Genomic DNA, 15,395 nt, shown 5'->3' on the forward strand with positions numbered 1-15,395 from the left:
TTGAGAATATTTAAGGCGTTTAGTATTCAGCCACCGATACCAAGTTACTATAACAAGCTACACGATTAAGCAACACGTCCATATGATAAATCAATATGAGTGTGTACACCGTGCATAATATGTGTTAACAAACATAATTATCGTATATGAAACGACACCAAACCACATAAGGTTCCACAGATGGCACGATGAACAGTCAGCATGAATTATTTAGGTTAGTTAGTTATCTCTCGCAGAGTCACCTTGAATTTACCAACAAGATTACGTATGTAAACTACTTCCCTATCACTTAGAAAGTGGCCCAAATCATTGTGATTCTCAAATCAAAGAAAAAGTCAGAAGACGTTCCCTGTTATCGTCCTATAAGCCTTTTACCTGTGATACCCCAGGTTTTCGAGAAACTATATATCAAGAGATTCAAAGTAATCATAGAAAAAAGAAGTATTATTCCAAAGCATCAATTTGGTTTCCGTCACAAAATCAGAGCAATAGAGTATGTCCACAGATTGGTCAATCAAATAAACAAAGACTTAAATGAAAAAAAAAATGCTTGGCTATATTGTGTGTGGCACACTGGACTTTAAGTTAAATTGAAAAATGTTCTGCCCCATCCGCACTTTCTACTACTAAAGTCATATTTCCCAGATATACATTTTATCGTGAAACAGTATAACGAATACACTAAACTACATGTAATGATGTCAGATATTCCGCAGGGCAGTATCCTTGGCCCGTTTTTTATATACCCTGTATACAGCTCACGCACCAACCTCAAACACCGCTACTCTGGCAACATATACTGACGATATGGTGATTTTATCATCTCACGAGGATCCAATATCGACTACAGTGAACCTCCAACAAGGCGAATAAGACGAAACCTGCTCGCTGACGTTCACCCTGCGCAGGCGGAGTTGTCCTCTGGTAAATCTTAATAATCATGGACTCCCATAAGCAAATAATGTTAAATATCTGAGAATGCATCTGGATTGGCGCTTAACTTGGAAGAAACATTTACTAATAAAGCGTAAACAACTTGGGCTTAAACTGAACCAGATGTATTGTCTCATAGGACGTAATCCAAAATATTTTTGGATAATGAGATATTGCTGTATAAGTCAATTCTTACTGGGTGGAGTGCTACTAGCAAATCCAACATAGCCGTTCTTCAAAGATTCCAAAATAAAGTGCCATCGTTGACGCCACATAGTATGCTAGTAACAACCTAATTCAACACGATGCTTGAATGTGTGATCCGAAGTACCTGTATAAAGTACTCTAAATGAGTGCCAAAGCACCCGAACGCACTGGCCAAACAACTAAATGTGTATGATGTCAGTGCGTAGGTTAAAACGTTTAATACCATCTAACCTCATTAATAGACAGATAAAATCGCTTTTAGAATAACATAGAATAGTAATTAAATTGATTGTAATACTAGTTTATAAGTGTGTACAGGAGATCATTTATTGACACGATCTTCTACATGTCATCGTATAGCATACATCTGATGAAATACTTATCGCCTATTGGGCAGATTATGGAATGCTAAGAGATATTATTCTCTCAGCATTTCATAATATACTAAAAATATCGCATGATTTGGATCCTAACTCCGTTCGTTCTCAAATGCCTCCGAGTTATCTTTTAAACCATCTAGTCACATCTAGTAGATCAGCAAGATTCGGAACAAGAAGGCCCCGGGTTTCGATAATATCTCGATAGCCCAACTCAAAAATCTTCCCTACAAGCAGCTCGCCGAACTAGGTAATATCATCAACGCCATTCTGAGGCTGCAACACTTTCCATCCACATGGAAACATGCATTCATCGCAGTTATCCCCAAAAAAGGAGATTAGTCATCACCTTCTGACTACAGACCTATCAGCCTACTAAGTTCCATTTCCAAACTTGCTGAAAGAGCAATTCTTTATGCTCTTAATGACTTTACCAAGACAAACAATATCATTCCAGATGAGCAATTCGGGTTCCGCGCCACACACTCAGCCATTCATCAGGCCCATCGGCTAGCCGCAAAAATCAACTGTGCTTTTAACCGACGTGAAAAACTTGGAGCGGTCTTCTTGGACCTAACCAAAGCCTTTGACAAGGTTTGGCACGAAGGCTTAGTGGCGAAATGCATCCGATTTGGTCTACCTGATGACCTAACAGCTCTTATCAAATCATTTCTGTCAGGACGATCGTTCCAGGTGAAGATTAAAGATATTCTCCCTAGCCGGAAAACCATCGACGCAGGAGTTCCACAAGGCTCCCCCCTTATCCCTTATCCTTATAAGGCCCGCTTATCAACCGAGCCAGCAGGCTTCCTCTCTCTATAAAATCTCTCTTGTACAAGATGCTAGTTCGATCAGTCGTTTTATACGGCTCCACTGTCTATCTAAAATACGTCTCACCTAGCCAGGTGGAACGTCTCCAAGTCTTTCAAAACAAAATTCTCAGGAGAATAATCAATGCCCCCGGTTCGTCAGGAACAATCAAATTCATAGAGAAACAGACGTCCCCCAAGTTCACGATTTTATATCCGAGGTTTACTCGAGATATTTGTCTTCGTCTCTCGGACAATAGATGTATTACCGAGCTGGCTGATATTTTAGGCCAAGAACTCATTCGGCTCTTCGTAGCCTTATTCTATCACAGCCGACACTACCCCGTCGTGCTCTAACTCCTAATTGTCTCGACCTTCTCCGGCGAGCGATTAACTCATGTACCGCAAGCTGCGTGGTGTGATAACGACACCACGTCCTTGCCTGGTCGTTGTGCCTCTTAACGGTGTTACCGGTTACGGGCACCCTCCTTACTAACAGTAAGAAGTATCAGTTATGGTCATTGGATCAGCTGATAAGGTGGGGTTTAGTGTGTAGCCCAGAGGCAGTCTCCACATAACCAGTCCAACTCGCTTATTCCTGCGGGTCTTCCCGTCCAGGTATCCGTAACAGGATTCCCTTACCCGGTTCCAGGCCAAAAAAAAAATGATTTGGATCCGCTAAACTTTTGCTTGTGGGGTTCTCTGAAGCTACAAGTCCATTCCAATAAGCTGCAATCGATCAATGCCCTAAAAGCCAACATCGCTTAAATACAACATGAAAGTACCTGAAAATTGGACCATTCCAATCAGTGGCAGTTAGAATGTATTACATTAAACGTCATGTTACTATGCCGCTATACAATTTCAAACTATTTATATCAAGGATATAAAATATGGATAATTAAATTTCCTTTCTTTCTGACAACATAACCTAACTATTTTCAAGCCTATTTCGTCTTTTCCCTGGCAGTTCTTCCTGGTTATTCAGAATCATGCGTCAGCTAAATGCTTTGACCTGAACAAATGATAATCACAGAGCTTCAAATCTGGTAAGTACTTTGGGCGTGCGGAGAACATGTCTGAGTGTTATTTTGCCACTTTGCGACGACTTTTATGACTTTATCCGCAGAAACTTCGTGGCTCTAATTGTTCAAATTGATAGTCTTAACTAGTAATAGATTTGGTAGTTCGTAGTACACATTTTGTGTGCCCCATCAACTATAGAGCACAAGTAATTCAGTGTTGCATGTGATACCGAAGAGGTTTTGAATTATCGTATTATGGCTCTGCGCAAAAAATTGAACCGCAATGATATTTTCACCCAATTCGTATGCAGACGTTTCCCAACCATTACTTCATCAATTTCTAACTCATCTACACCTTTACACGCTTAAGCAGGTCCAGTAATTTTTGGAAACGCTAACAGTTCTTGGCCTTCTTTAACAAACGCCATATTTTTCGAGTTTAGTTATAACGTTTTAAGATAAAACTAAACAATTGGAATATGATGGAGCTCTACCATAAAACTCCACCAAAGCTTAGTGGATCCTAGCTGTGAAATAATAATTAATGTAATATAATATATATATATATATATATATATATATATATATATATATATATATATATATATATTATATTACATTAATTATTATATTATATTATATTATATTAATTGATTAATTTTTACAACTGTAAATGTAAAAAAAATTGCTATCGATTTTTTATAATATCGTTATTATAGTAAAACTGCTATGAAATCTAAACATTTACGAATAGTGCCTCACATTCTAAGTTATTTTTTGTTATCGTATCAATATCATTGCTAAATTTTTGATTGATAACATTAACGACAGTAATTAGTAAAAGGACTGCGTTCCTATTTTCAATACTTTAATCAAGGATATATATTTGAATACGTTGTCGCTTCTTTAATGTAATAGGCCACCGCTATTATTTTGAAATGTTCACATTAAAAGGAAAAAACAATTGAGTTACATACATTTGGTGCATTGTCATTTTCCTGTTCCTTATTATTCTCAATGAACAGCATACCACTGGCGGGTAGATTCTCCATATTTCAGTGCCCACAGTACCGTAGTAAACCGCTGTAAAAGAAAAACACTAGTTTAAAAATAATGTGGTACTGGATAAAATAGCACAGCTAAATTTCAGTAACACATTAATTGTTCTTTAATCAGAATTATTATAATTATCATTAATAACATATTGAGTCATTTATCATCATTCAATAAACCACTAGCCTAGTTACAATATAAATTAATTTAAATATTCAAAATTCTATTTAATGGGATTCCGCCATACACGACGAAAATGCACAAATTTTAAAAATATATAATATTTACCTTTAGCACCACAATATTCTTGTTAACCAAAATATTATTGGTAATTAACTTTCATGTTACAGTTATTCTAATTAATAACACACAATTTAATTTAATTTGTATCTGAACTCATTTTTATAATTACCATAAATTCAAAATAAAAAATATTTAAGCATTTCACCTTAAATTAAACTAGTTTTTCCTTGTAATCTTTTCCACTCCACATAAACAAACCTATCACTTTAATTTAAACCGATTTAACTTAATTGTTTTATTTACCAAAATATTTACTCATATAAAACTAAATAATCTATTTATCTTAATTTAAATCAAAAAGTTAGGCTAAATTACTAAACATTTAATACCAAATATTAATGAAAGAGAATCATTGACGTGCCTACCTTTGAAAGTAAATTGGTCAACTTGCAATTACAATAGACGTAAACGTTATCTTTCTCCAGGTCCAACTGAGGTTATTATCGCGTTCGCCGAGGAACTATACGCTTGCCATGACCGCCAAACGCGAATGGATATATAGTTCGTCGTCTCCACAGTCAACGATGAACAATTTAAAGCTTCCTGGTCGGCATACTTATTCATTTTCCTTTACGAATCGTATATCCGGGACCGTTTAAGCACAAGCTTTCAGTCAACCGATGAGAGAAGTTCAATATTTTCGCTTATAAAATCATTAAATCCCCATTAACATTTCTTATCAAATTGCATCATCACATTTATTACAATTGTATGAATTCAAATGCAAAAGCATTTCGACATTGACAATGACAATAACAATTTTAATACACTATTCTTTCGTTATTGACAAAAAACCTTGTTTTTATCACACGAATATAATTTAAACCCATTATTAATCAAATTTGCAAAAATTCCGAATACAAACTCTCCTGTGTTAATCACCATAATGTATTTTGAAGGTAAAACCTATCAGGTACATTAAAATTAAATAAACTCTATCTGTTTGGGATTTTCTTTTAAATTACACTACAAGTCATTTACGACCTGTAAAACTGGATACGCGATATTGTACACAGAACAAGGGCAATTACTACTGTCTGGGGCGAACGACTACTGATGATAGGGGAGACAAAAATGGGAAAACCTTGGGAAGGTCTTTGATTCCCTTTAGATGCGTTTGATACATTGTTGATATGCAACTCTTTATACAGAATGTTAATTTTTTTAAACATCAAATAACCAGTAAGTAATTTTAGATAAAAAAATGGTATTCACGTTTTTTAAATTATATGTAAGTCTTAATGGTACCACTTTAACATATTAAACAAAGTAATTGATAATTATTAATGATGCTAATATTATGTGGATGTGTCAATTAACATCGGTTGTAAATAAAATAAAACTATAAAAAAGTGTGGGAAGGGCAGGGGGAAAGTGTAAAAAGTGTAAAGGAATATACTTATGAAAAATGTAAAGTGATATCCGTTATTTAGCTAATATAAATTAGAGAGAGGGAATCGATATCAGTTATCTTTGAAATAATATTTAATTAAAATTTTAATTTGTCGATATATTAGTCTTAATTTGTATATGTTAATTTTTGCCAAATGTGTATATTTACTTTATCACGTCATTTACATTATAATTTTACTATTAATAACACTAAAAAGTTAATTTAATAATAAATAATACCTACAATAAATTATAATACATACATATATGTTCAGAAAATTAGCCAGTGTAAATGATGTTTGTCTGCTATTGTTGTTTTAGCCTTTACCATCAGACATGATCTCTTCATAACTTAATACATGACCTTCCCCCTTATACATCCACTTCCTTTTCTCTTTGTCGTTGAAGCAGTTGATCAATCATGACTTGTCTTTCATTTCATAAAGGAGAGAACTTACTCCCTTTTTTATTATTCCGAAGTCTTCTAAGCATTTACTTGCTCTTAAGTTTTTGACAGAAGTTTTCTGTCAAATTTCAATACTATTTCCCTTTATAAACCTCCCCAGTCGCGTAAATAACCCTATGACCTGTGATCTCTAAGGCTGCCAGTCGGCCGACTTAATGCAGAAAACCGTAATTATGGGCCCACGTTAAGCAGAAGATCCAGTCACTAATAATTCCAAGAAATTGACTGGACTTATACATATAGTTATATAAAGAATCTACTGAAATGGAAGCACAATAGCAACTCTAAGAAGAGAAAATACATTACTGGAGGAGATAGCGGCTTACACATATCAAACCTAATTTGAAAAACGCTACAGTAGGGTTTCTGTTTTGGGGTTATTCAATTAGTTCATTAGTCAATGAAAAAAATTATCTTTAATAAATCATAAATTTTTATTGATACTTTTTTGTTCCATTAGAACTAAGGATCACAACAGCATTATTAACAATTTTACACATCATCCTTTCCAGTTCACCATTATTATTTTCTAGAAGTAATATATTTACCTCTTGACATAATTATAGCACACTAGAGGATAACAACAAAAAAGAAGATATCACTTTTTAACGCATGACCATTTTATGATTCTTGTCTTTGCAATGTAAATAATAATAATAACATATTAACTCTATATTGAAAAGTTTTCTTTCACAAAATCACAATGTTACACAATACCATTCAATAGGGCAGTATTACATTTTCATTTATTTTTTTTAAACAATTTTAGTTAATGGATTCATTCATCCTATTTTTTTTCATTGTAGTTCGACTGGTTTAGTTTTTATTTTATATTTTTAGGACACTTTCAGAGTTCAGTTTTTCTAATTCGCTAAAAATGCATTTCACCCCAACATCATTGCTTGAGTCTAATAGTTGCGTTTATTTCATCCTCTTCAGAGCCCTCAGGGTTCGTCTTCACGTATATGGGGGGACATTTACCTCTGACGCAGTCTTCTGTTATGTGAACTTCATTTATTCCGGCTCCTGGGACTTCAAACATGGGCTCGAGCAGTAAGGTTTCCTAAAAAAGAACATAATTAATCAAATATTCATTTCTCAAGATGTATCGTCTTACCATTATTGCTCTTAGACCTCTGGCTCCTGTTTTTCGTTCCATAGCCAGAGCGGCTATTGCTTTCAAAGCATCCGGAGAAAACGTCAGTTGGCATTGATCCATTGCTAACAAACGCTGATATTGAGGTATTAAAGCATTCTTAGGCTCCGTCAAGATACGAACCAACATCACGTGATCCAATGAGTGGAAAGGCACTAAAACTGGAAATCTACCGACGAATTCCTGCAACAATATCCCCTTTAATTTAACAACACAACTTTCCCTCTCAATTTTAAAATAATTACCGGTATCATGCCAAAATCTATTAGGTCCCTGGCTTGAACTTGGCGTAGAGCTGCGTCTTTTTCAGTGTTCTCTTCCTCAGCTGATTGAGTCGAGGAATGGATTGTAGCCTCTTGTGCAACAGCCCGTCGTCCTTGTCCTGTCGACACTGGCGCACCAAATCCTAAATACTACAAATGATAAAAAAAATCAGGCCACACTCCGTGAAAATTGAGATCATGAGTTACATTCTCGTTATTTCGTCTTTGAATCAGTCGTTCTAAACCATTATATGCTCCACTAGCCACAAAAAGTATATTTGTTGTATCCACTTGAATAGTTTCTCCCCTAAGCTTCCTGGGAGAATTCCTTTCAGGCACATTTACAACAGTACCTTCAAGCATTTTCAGCATACCCTGTTGAACACCTTCGCCACCTACATCCCTAAAAGTTCACCTTTTTGACCTTGGCTTTGAAATAAAAGAGAGTTTCCTAACCTTAACTGATGAATACCAGGAACCGCTCCAATTTTATCTACTTCATCTAAGAAAACAATCCCTATTTGTGCTTTTTCTACACTATATCCGGCATCTAAAATAATAGAAAAAATAATTTTGAAAAGGAACAAAAATAAATGATTATGTTAATTACCTTGCAATAATTTCCCTATTACGGATTCGATATCTTCTCCAACGTAACCCGCCTGTGTTAGAGTAGTACAATCGCAAATTGCAAACGGTACATCCAAACACTGAGCTATAGTCTGGGCTAATAAAGTTTTTCCAGATCCAGTTGGTCCTAGCAGTAGTATGTTGCTCTTTTCTAATTTAAGCTCATGGGTGGTCCTGTCGAGTATATCCGAACCCACTGCGCTTTGAGAAGTGGTTTTGGAATATGGTGGCTCGGTTGGACTGAAGCTCAAACCCATCGAATTATGGCCCATGCCTGTTATATGGAGCAAATCTGCGTTAAACAAAAAACAACGAACAATCTTCAGAAAGAAGCTACACCAAACACAAAACAAGTCAATTAGAGTGATCCAAAACTTTAAAGAATGCTTGAATAAAACAATAAAAGCGCTCAACAAAAAATAAAATAAAAATAGCAAGAGTGTACAACAGAGTGTTTATTTAACGATCATTATAATACGATATTTGAACATTAGGCTTTTTGATAATTTAATAACAATTTAATTTATAATTGTTGTGTTTTGTGAACATTTAAAAGTCTCGATTATATTGATTAAAGCTGAAAATCCAAATTCACAGAAATAAAAACTCCGTTATTACAAGGCGAAAGTTCTTCGCTCAAAATAATTCATAGACATATCTTTTCACAAATTGATTACAAGAACAATCAATTTTGCCCCAACCCTTTAGTGCTACTGTTTTAGAAGGGTATTTTGGAAACCGACTAAAACTTTCCTAAATTACCTCTTTAAGAAGTTGTTTTTCAGACTTTTCATATTTCATACATAATTCCATATGTTGTGTGGGATATTGCTCTTTATACATATACTGCTACATCCTTGGTTTCTTAGTTTAAATAATTTTCAAGTAAATAAAAAATTTTTGTTTTAAACGTCCCATAACTTCTAAGAACTAATATATCTGCCCTCAGTTCCTTTCATGTGTCACGTACGTCCAGTCATAGCTGAAGCACCATTTGCAATTCATGAACTATAGCCAATATATCTATAGACTATAGTCCAATACTTATATTTTATCATGTATTATAACTAAGGATCAATTACATCCAAAATATGATTTCTGATTGTACTAGATGCTTGGATGTTTTGATCAGCGTTATCTATTGCTAAAAATGTAAATAACTGTTAAACAAACTAGCTTAAATTTGATCGTTTTAACATTTCTCTGCAAAAAACAACAGTTTTCAATTTAGCATTATTAAATTATTCAGTGTATGCAGGTGCTAATCATGGAACGCTCAATTGGATTTACGACATTCTTTACTTTTGTTGCTTGATTTGAAGAAATCTGCTGCCGAAGCCAATCAAACACTTTTAGAAACTTATGGTGATGCTGCTCCGTCATATCACAAATATCGGTTTTGATTTCAACGATTTAATTTAATAGTGGTAGTTTTGATGACAATAATAAAGAACGGCCTGGCGGACCATAAAAAGGTTCTAACGGTGAAATGCAAGATTTATATGACGAAAAGCCAGCCTAAGTTCTTAAAGAACTTTCAGATAGCTTATCAGTTTATGAATCAACTGTTTCCAGACGTGTATATGCTATGGAAAAAATCCAAAAGGAGGGAAAATAGCACGAATAGCGAACGAACGAAAAATCACTTTGAACCGATTCAACATTGCACTTTCACTGCTTGGCAAGCCAAAAAGAAGGCTACTCTAGGGGACTGAAATTGGCAATGAAAAGTGGATATACTGCGATGCAAAATAACGCAACTCCAAACACAAAAAGGTCATGAATTCATGAGTTTACCAACACCGAAGCGGAATATTCATGTACATGGTATACTGTGTTACCAGAAAAATGGGAATGTTGGAAAATAAAAGCTATGGAAAATAGTGGAAAATATTTTAGTCAGTATCAATATATATTGTACCTAATATAATTAAAAATCATAACGAAAACACACAAATGAATCGAATGAATTGAATCAAGATATTGTGTGGCACTTTTTTAATATTTCGCAACATTTCTTTATAATATATCTATTCAAATATCAATGTGTTGATCAAATCATTATTTTTATAATTTTGCGATAAACTGGTAACGTAATTTCTTCAGTACTATGTTCAACTAGAGTACGCTTGAATCGGCATAAATTAATGCCAATGGCCCGCATGTTAAAGTGGCATAACTCATTAAATATCTCTTTCCCATTGCATTCTGAATAAATACAACATAATTCATAATGGTTTGGATTTCTAATATCTGGCAGTTCAATGGTTGAGAATCATTGTTCTTTAGTGTATATGATAATAACCATTTTCATTATAATATCTTCACTGACGATAGGGTTATACAGATGTTGACCCAACATTCTTTATGATATGACTTGCCAATCCATATGACTTAAGTCGAATGAAGAAGAAATATAACAGGTCAATTGAAAAGTCCCCGGCTTACCATAGTAAAACAAATTTTTTTGGCAAAATTAGTTTTTTAATTCAACATAATTCCATTCAAGGGTGATACACTGATTAGACGTCCAACTTTTTGATACTATTTTTGAATTACGATTTGTCCTTTGCTTCAAAATAGGCCTCAGTTTCGGCGATCACCTCTTCATTCGACGAAAATTCCTTCCCAGCGAGCATTGTTTTGAGATCTGAGAACAGGATATAGGCGCTGGAGCCAGATCTGGAGAATACGGTGGGTCAGGAAGCAATTCGAAGCCCAATTCATGGATTCATTTTCCCATCGTTTTCACTGATTTGTGACACGGTGCATTGTTTTTCTTCAAATGCGGCAGTTTTTCAGCGATATCGTCCTTCAAGCAATCCAATAACGCTATGTAATAGTCGCTGTTGATGGTCCTTCCTTTTTCAAGGTAGTCAATGAAAATTATTCCATGTGCATCGCAAAATACAGACGCCAAAACCTTGCTAGCCGACTTTTGTGCAACCCACTCGGATGACTGTCGATTGGACTTCAGAGTGAAATGATGGAGCCATGTTTCATCCATTGTCACATATCGACGCAAAAAAATCGGGTTTATTACGCTTGATCATCTTCAAACGCGTCGTTGTTTGAGCTCGCGCACAGAGCTTTCTCATACCCAAATATTCGTGAATGATATGATGTACACGTTCAGATGATATCTTTAGAGTGTATCTTTACAGTGTTTATGCTATTTCATTTAATTTCAATTTACGGTCATTCAAAATCATTTTGTCGATTTTTTTAATGTTTTCGTCGGTAACAACCTCTTTTGGGCGTCCACTGTCTTCGCTGCTCATTTCACCACGTCTAAACTTAGTATACCAATCCTTGATGGTTGATTTTCCTGGGGCAATGTCCGGAAACTCGGCATCAAGCCAAATTTTTGCTTCAACTATATTTTTTCCCTTCAAAAAGCAATATTTTATCAATACTCGAAATTTCTTTTTATCAATTTTTTTCACAATAACAAAATTTGCTTCACTCAAAACGCGATAATTCACAAACTAATGATCCGACAGCTGTCAAATTTATACACGCATCTTTTGATGGTTAGGGCTAACTAAAAAACATATGGATTTAATTCTAGTAGTGCCATCTACGTGTCAGACCGGGGACTTTTCAATTAACCTGTTATATAATGCTCTGTTGAAAAACCGATAAAACTAGAAGCAATATTTGATGAATAAAAAGTGAACCACTTCCTTATAGATTTTAGATTAACAGTATTACGAGGAATGGACAAAATAATATGAATACATGGCATATGAACAATATTTATTTAATAAGGTATTAATCCATTATTTGTGTTTAAAACAGCTGCAACTCTTCGCAGCCCCTAAATAGCCGCCAACAGAATTTTGTCGCATTCTTATACCAAAATATACGCAATTATGTTGACGATTGTGCTGGCGAGGAAAAATGTTTGATTATATTGTGATGCTCCTAAAACCAAGGCTAAACCTTTTTAGTATATGAGCGCATTATCATCTTGGAATATGGCAGTGTTTGGCAGCAATATACTAACCATAGTCAGAACTTCATCACTCAGAATGTGGAGATATTAATTCGTAGTAATCCGACCAGTTATGTGGATGAGAGGGTCAGCCGAATATTTGGGGTCCTGTATACATAAATCTAGCCATTTGTAAAGAACAATCTAAACGATCATTGGACATAATCATAACAAGGTTTTTATCGTTTCGCAAGTTAACGTTGGCTAGTGTTATAATAGGTTTCGCAAACGCAGCCCTTCCCGTAAATGTTAGCTTTGTGGAGCTTCCGCCGTACTGTACTGTCGAAACAGTATTACTTAAGTGAGTATTGAACCCTTTTTTAACATTCGTCGGTCTCAGTCATTTGACTTTGGTTTTCGCCTACTATTACTCACTGTCATTATCGTGGATAATTTCGCTCATAGAACATTATACAATTCAACTGTTTTCGTTGCAGACTCTCCCGCTAACCGAGCATCAACAACTTGCCGTCTTTCAAAGTCTGAATAATCACACATTTCACCAATCCCTTGTTTTAACTGTAGCAGAACAAAACGTATAATACACTGAAATATGACCTACAAGCTATGGCACAAGCTATACACAGATGTGCATTCCTACCAACATATTTAAAGAAGTATTTTCTTTCTTTTTTTTTAATTTACTTATTTACATTCACACCAACACTGTTGTGGTATTTAGCAACTTTCACTTCATTTTTACAAACATTATCCTTTATTTTATAAACTTTTTATTTCGCGAATAAACTCTTAGCCCACACGGTTACCCGATGGGTTTAAAAAACGACTATATTGCAAGGTGTTAATATTACTTTGTCTTTCCTCTATATATATCAAATTTATTGCAGCTGATCATCAGCGGTAGCGAGACTTGCTGAAAAATGCTCAAAGTTCTATCATAACTAAACAGCATAACTAACTCTCCCCGAGAGCTAACTGAATATGAATAATTTTTAACTTATAAGGAACAATAAAATGGATCACTCTAGATTAAACAATTAAAGACTTGTACCTCTATGAGTTATATTATGATGAGGCCCCTGTTCCATAACAGCCATGTCTTGTCTATTATTGACTTGATTAGGAGTATTGTTATAAATTCTTTTATAATGATTGTACACAGCAACTGAAAGAACCTAACAACAAAATGTTCAACCAACATTACTGCTAGATTATAAACAGTTATAAAACATTTTTTTTCCAATTTCAATGTACCTTTTTTGCATATTCCTGACCTACAACATGCTTATTCAGATAATCATAAATTTTTTTGGGAGGGGGAGGAGGTTTTCTATATTGACCATTCTTCAAATCCACTCCTTCCTTCTTCTTACTGTCTACCTCGCTTAACACCACAAAAAAATGGTGACATTTTTCACACTTTACAAACCTGGAATATTATCATAGAATACATACATTGATTATATAGATATTATACCTTGTGGAGCTAACAAAGGTTTCCACATGAGTGCACGGATCACCGCATTTCGGACATGAAAGCGTGTTTTTGTTTTTTCCATTTCCACCACTGTTTGTGGAACTATTGGGAGGTGGTGTAGTATTTGTAGGAGGTTCACCTGCACCAAACGTCTTCAACAATATCACGCTCGTTGATATAGGTTTATTTTGGTTAATTTGTTTTTGATATATAGCAGAAAGTATACCTAAAGAAAAATATAGTAAGATACTCCATATAATAAGGAAAATATATAATATAATTTGAAATATAGATCTATAAAACTGATTAAAATTTACATAAGTCACTCAATATATTAAAAAGTTCAATGTAAACAACACGCGCTTGATTGTGGTAATTGGGTACATAAATATTATATCTAAAATTTGCCAAAACCAAACCTACATGTTAAAACTGAAAATTATTTGCCAACTGTAACGTCACCCCGAGGCAAAACATAAACAAAATATCTGTTGAAATTACAAATGAAACAAAACCATCACAATGAACGATTTTATTATAAATGAAAGTAAAGAACTTTCCCTTAATTTTTTTGGTATGTTTATTGAAACTACGTCCACATAATACAATACGCTGTTAATTGAACTGTTTTAAACCTGAATATTTTAAACATGATAAAAATGATATGATACACATAATTTAATTGATAGTGCTGTCAAGATAATGCGGTAATAAACAGAAAATTTGCGTCGATGTTTGATTATTTGGAAAAAGGTTTAATATTTGATAGCCTGTGAAGAAATTTCTTCATCGAGGACTGGACGTGACATTACCTTGTTGGATTTTCGAGCTTCTTGTCGCGAAAGCATATTTTCCAGCTGTCGCTAAACTACACCTCACACTAGACATTGCGCGGTCACTGTTACTTAAACTACTTAGCGAAAAAATATTAAATAAATATGTTTTCAAACACGTAGACCTTCAGATTGATCAAGGTCTCAAAATGACATGACGCAACTCACTTTGATAAATTGTATATTTTTGAATAATTCACAATACTATTAGAACACTATTAGAACTCTTTAGAAGTGTGATGATGTGCAATTATTTTACTAGAATTTTGCGCATAAAAACCGAAAATATTAAAATTTATACTGTCATAACGAGTACGAAAATGTTTATTTTTAAGGGAATTGACAGTACAGAATGAATTTGACATGTAATTGTTGATGTAGAATGCCATCTATGCTGCATTTTTTGAAAATATATTTTTTTCATTTAAAATATATATATTATATAAAAATACTATATATATTTATAATATTAAATATAAATCAAAATAATATAAATATTACAGAAACCTATAT

At 34.2% G+C, this 15,395-nt stretch overlaps 2 protein-coding genes across 6 annotated transcripts in view; both read right to left on the minus strand.

Annotated features, from left to right (window-relative positions):
• LOC143195237 (fatty-acid amide hydrolase 2) overlaps positions 1-5,317 on the minus strand; it is a 36,464-nt gene extending 31,147 nt beyond the window's left edge. The window contains exons 1-2 of one of the 2 annotated variants that reach the window (XM_076402222.1): positions 5,073-5,317; positions 4,329-4,450 (exon numbers count right to left, since the gene is read on the minus strand). In XM_076402222.1, the coding sequence (XP_076258337.1) occupies positions 4,329-4,403 (75 nt within the window). In that variant the 5' untranslated portion in view covers positions 4,404-4,450; positions 5,073-5,317. The remainder of the gene's footprint in view (positions 1-4,328; positions 4,451-5,072) is intronic. The other variant, XM_076402221.1, reaches the window with a different exon arrangement.
• A 1,659-nt stretch (positions 5,318-6,976) lies between these two features.
• ClpX (Caseinolytic protease chaperone subunit) lies at positions 6,977-15,249 on the minus strand. 4 transcript variants are annotated; one of them, XM_076402228.1, is made up of 11 exons: positions 15,051-15,249; positions 14,862-14,959; positions 14,050-14,275; positions 13,827-14,001; positions 13,624-13,747; positions 8,595-8,888; positions 8,441-8,534; positions 8,192-8,387; positions 7,967-8,134; positions 7,683-7,904; positions 6,977-7,628 (listed from the first exon to the last, which is right to left on the minus strand). In XM_076402228.1, exons 2-11 carry the CDS (start codon positions 14,935-14,937, stop codon positions 7,461-7,463), a joined length of 1,743 nt encoding a protein of 580 aa, XP_076258343.1. In that variant the 5' UTR covers positions 14,938-14,959; positions 15,051-15,249; the 3' UTR covers positions 6,977-7,460. The 4 variants fall into 4 exon arrangements, with proteins under 4 accessions (XP_076258343.1, XP_076258341.1, XP_076258340.1 ...); XM_076402226.1 differs by having other exon boundaries at positions 8,595-8,906; XM_076402225.1 differs by having other exon boundaries at positions 8,595-8,906; positions 14,862-15,249.
• Between the last annotated feature and the right edge of the window lie 146 nt (positions 15,250-15,395).

This window comes from Rhynchophorus ferrugineus, unplaced genomic scaffold, assembly GCF_030347505.1.
Source record: "Rhynchophorus ferrugineus isolate W39M unplaced genomic scaffold, kcgeb_rfMv2 rfM4, whole genome shotgun sequence".
In the NCBI taxonomy this organism is placed as follows: domain Eukaryota; kingdom Metazoa; phylum Arthropoda; class Insecta; order Coleoptera; family Curculionidae; genus Rhynchophorus; species Rhynchophorus ferrugineus.

Excerpts from the sequence above, each read along its gene's own strand:
- ClpX (XM_076402226.1), bottom strand. The coding sequence starts at position 14,937 with ATGTCTAGTGTGAGGTGTAGTTTAGCGACAGCTGGAAAATATGCTTTC. Across the intron at positions 8,388-8,440 it reads CCTGGTATTCATCAGTTAAG|GGATGTAGGTGGCGAAGGTG; the intron begins GTTAGGAAACTC and ends GTGAACTTTTAG. Across the intron at positions 7,905-7,966 it reads TAGATTTTGGCATGATACCG|GAATTCGTCGGTAGATTTCC; the intron begins GTAATTATTTTA and ends ATATTGTTGCAG.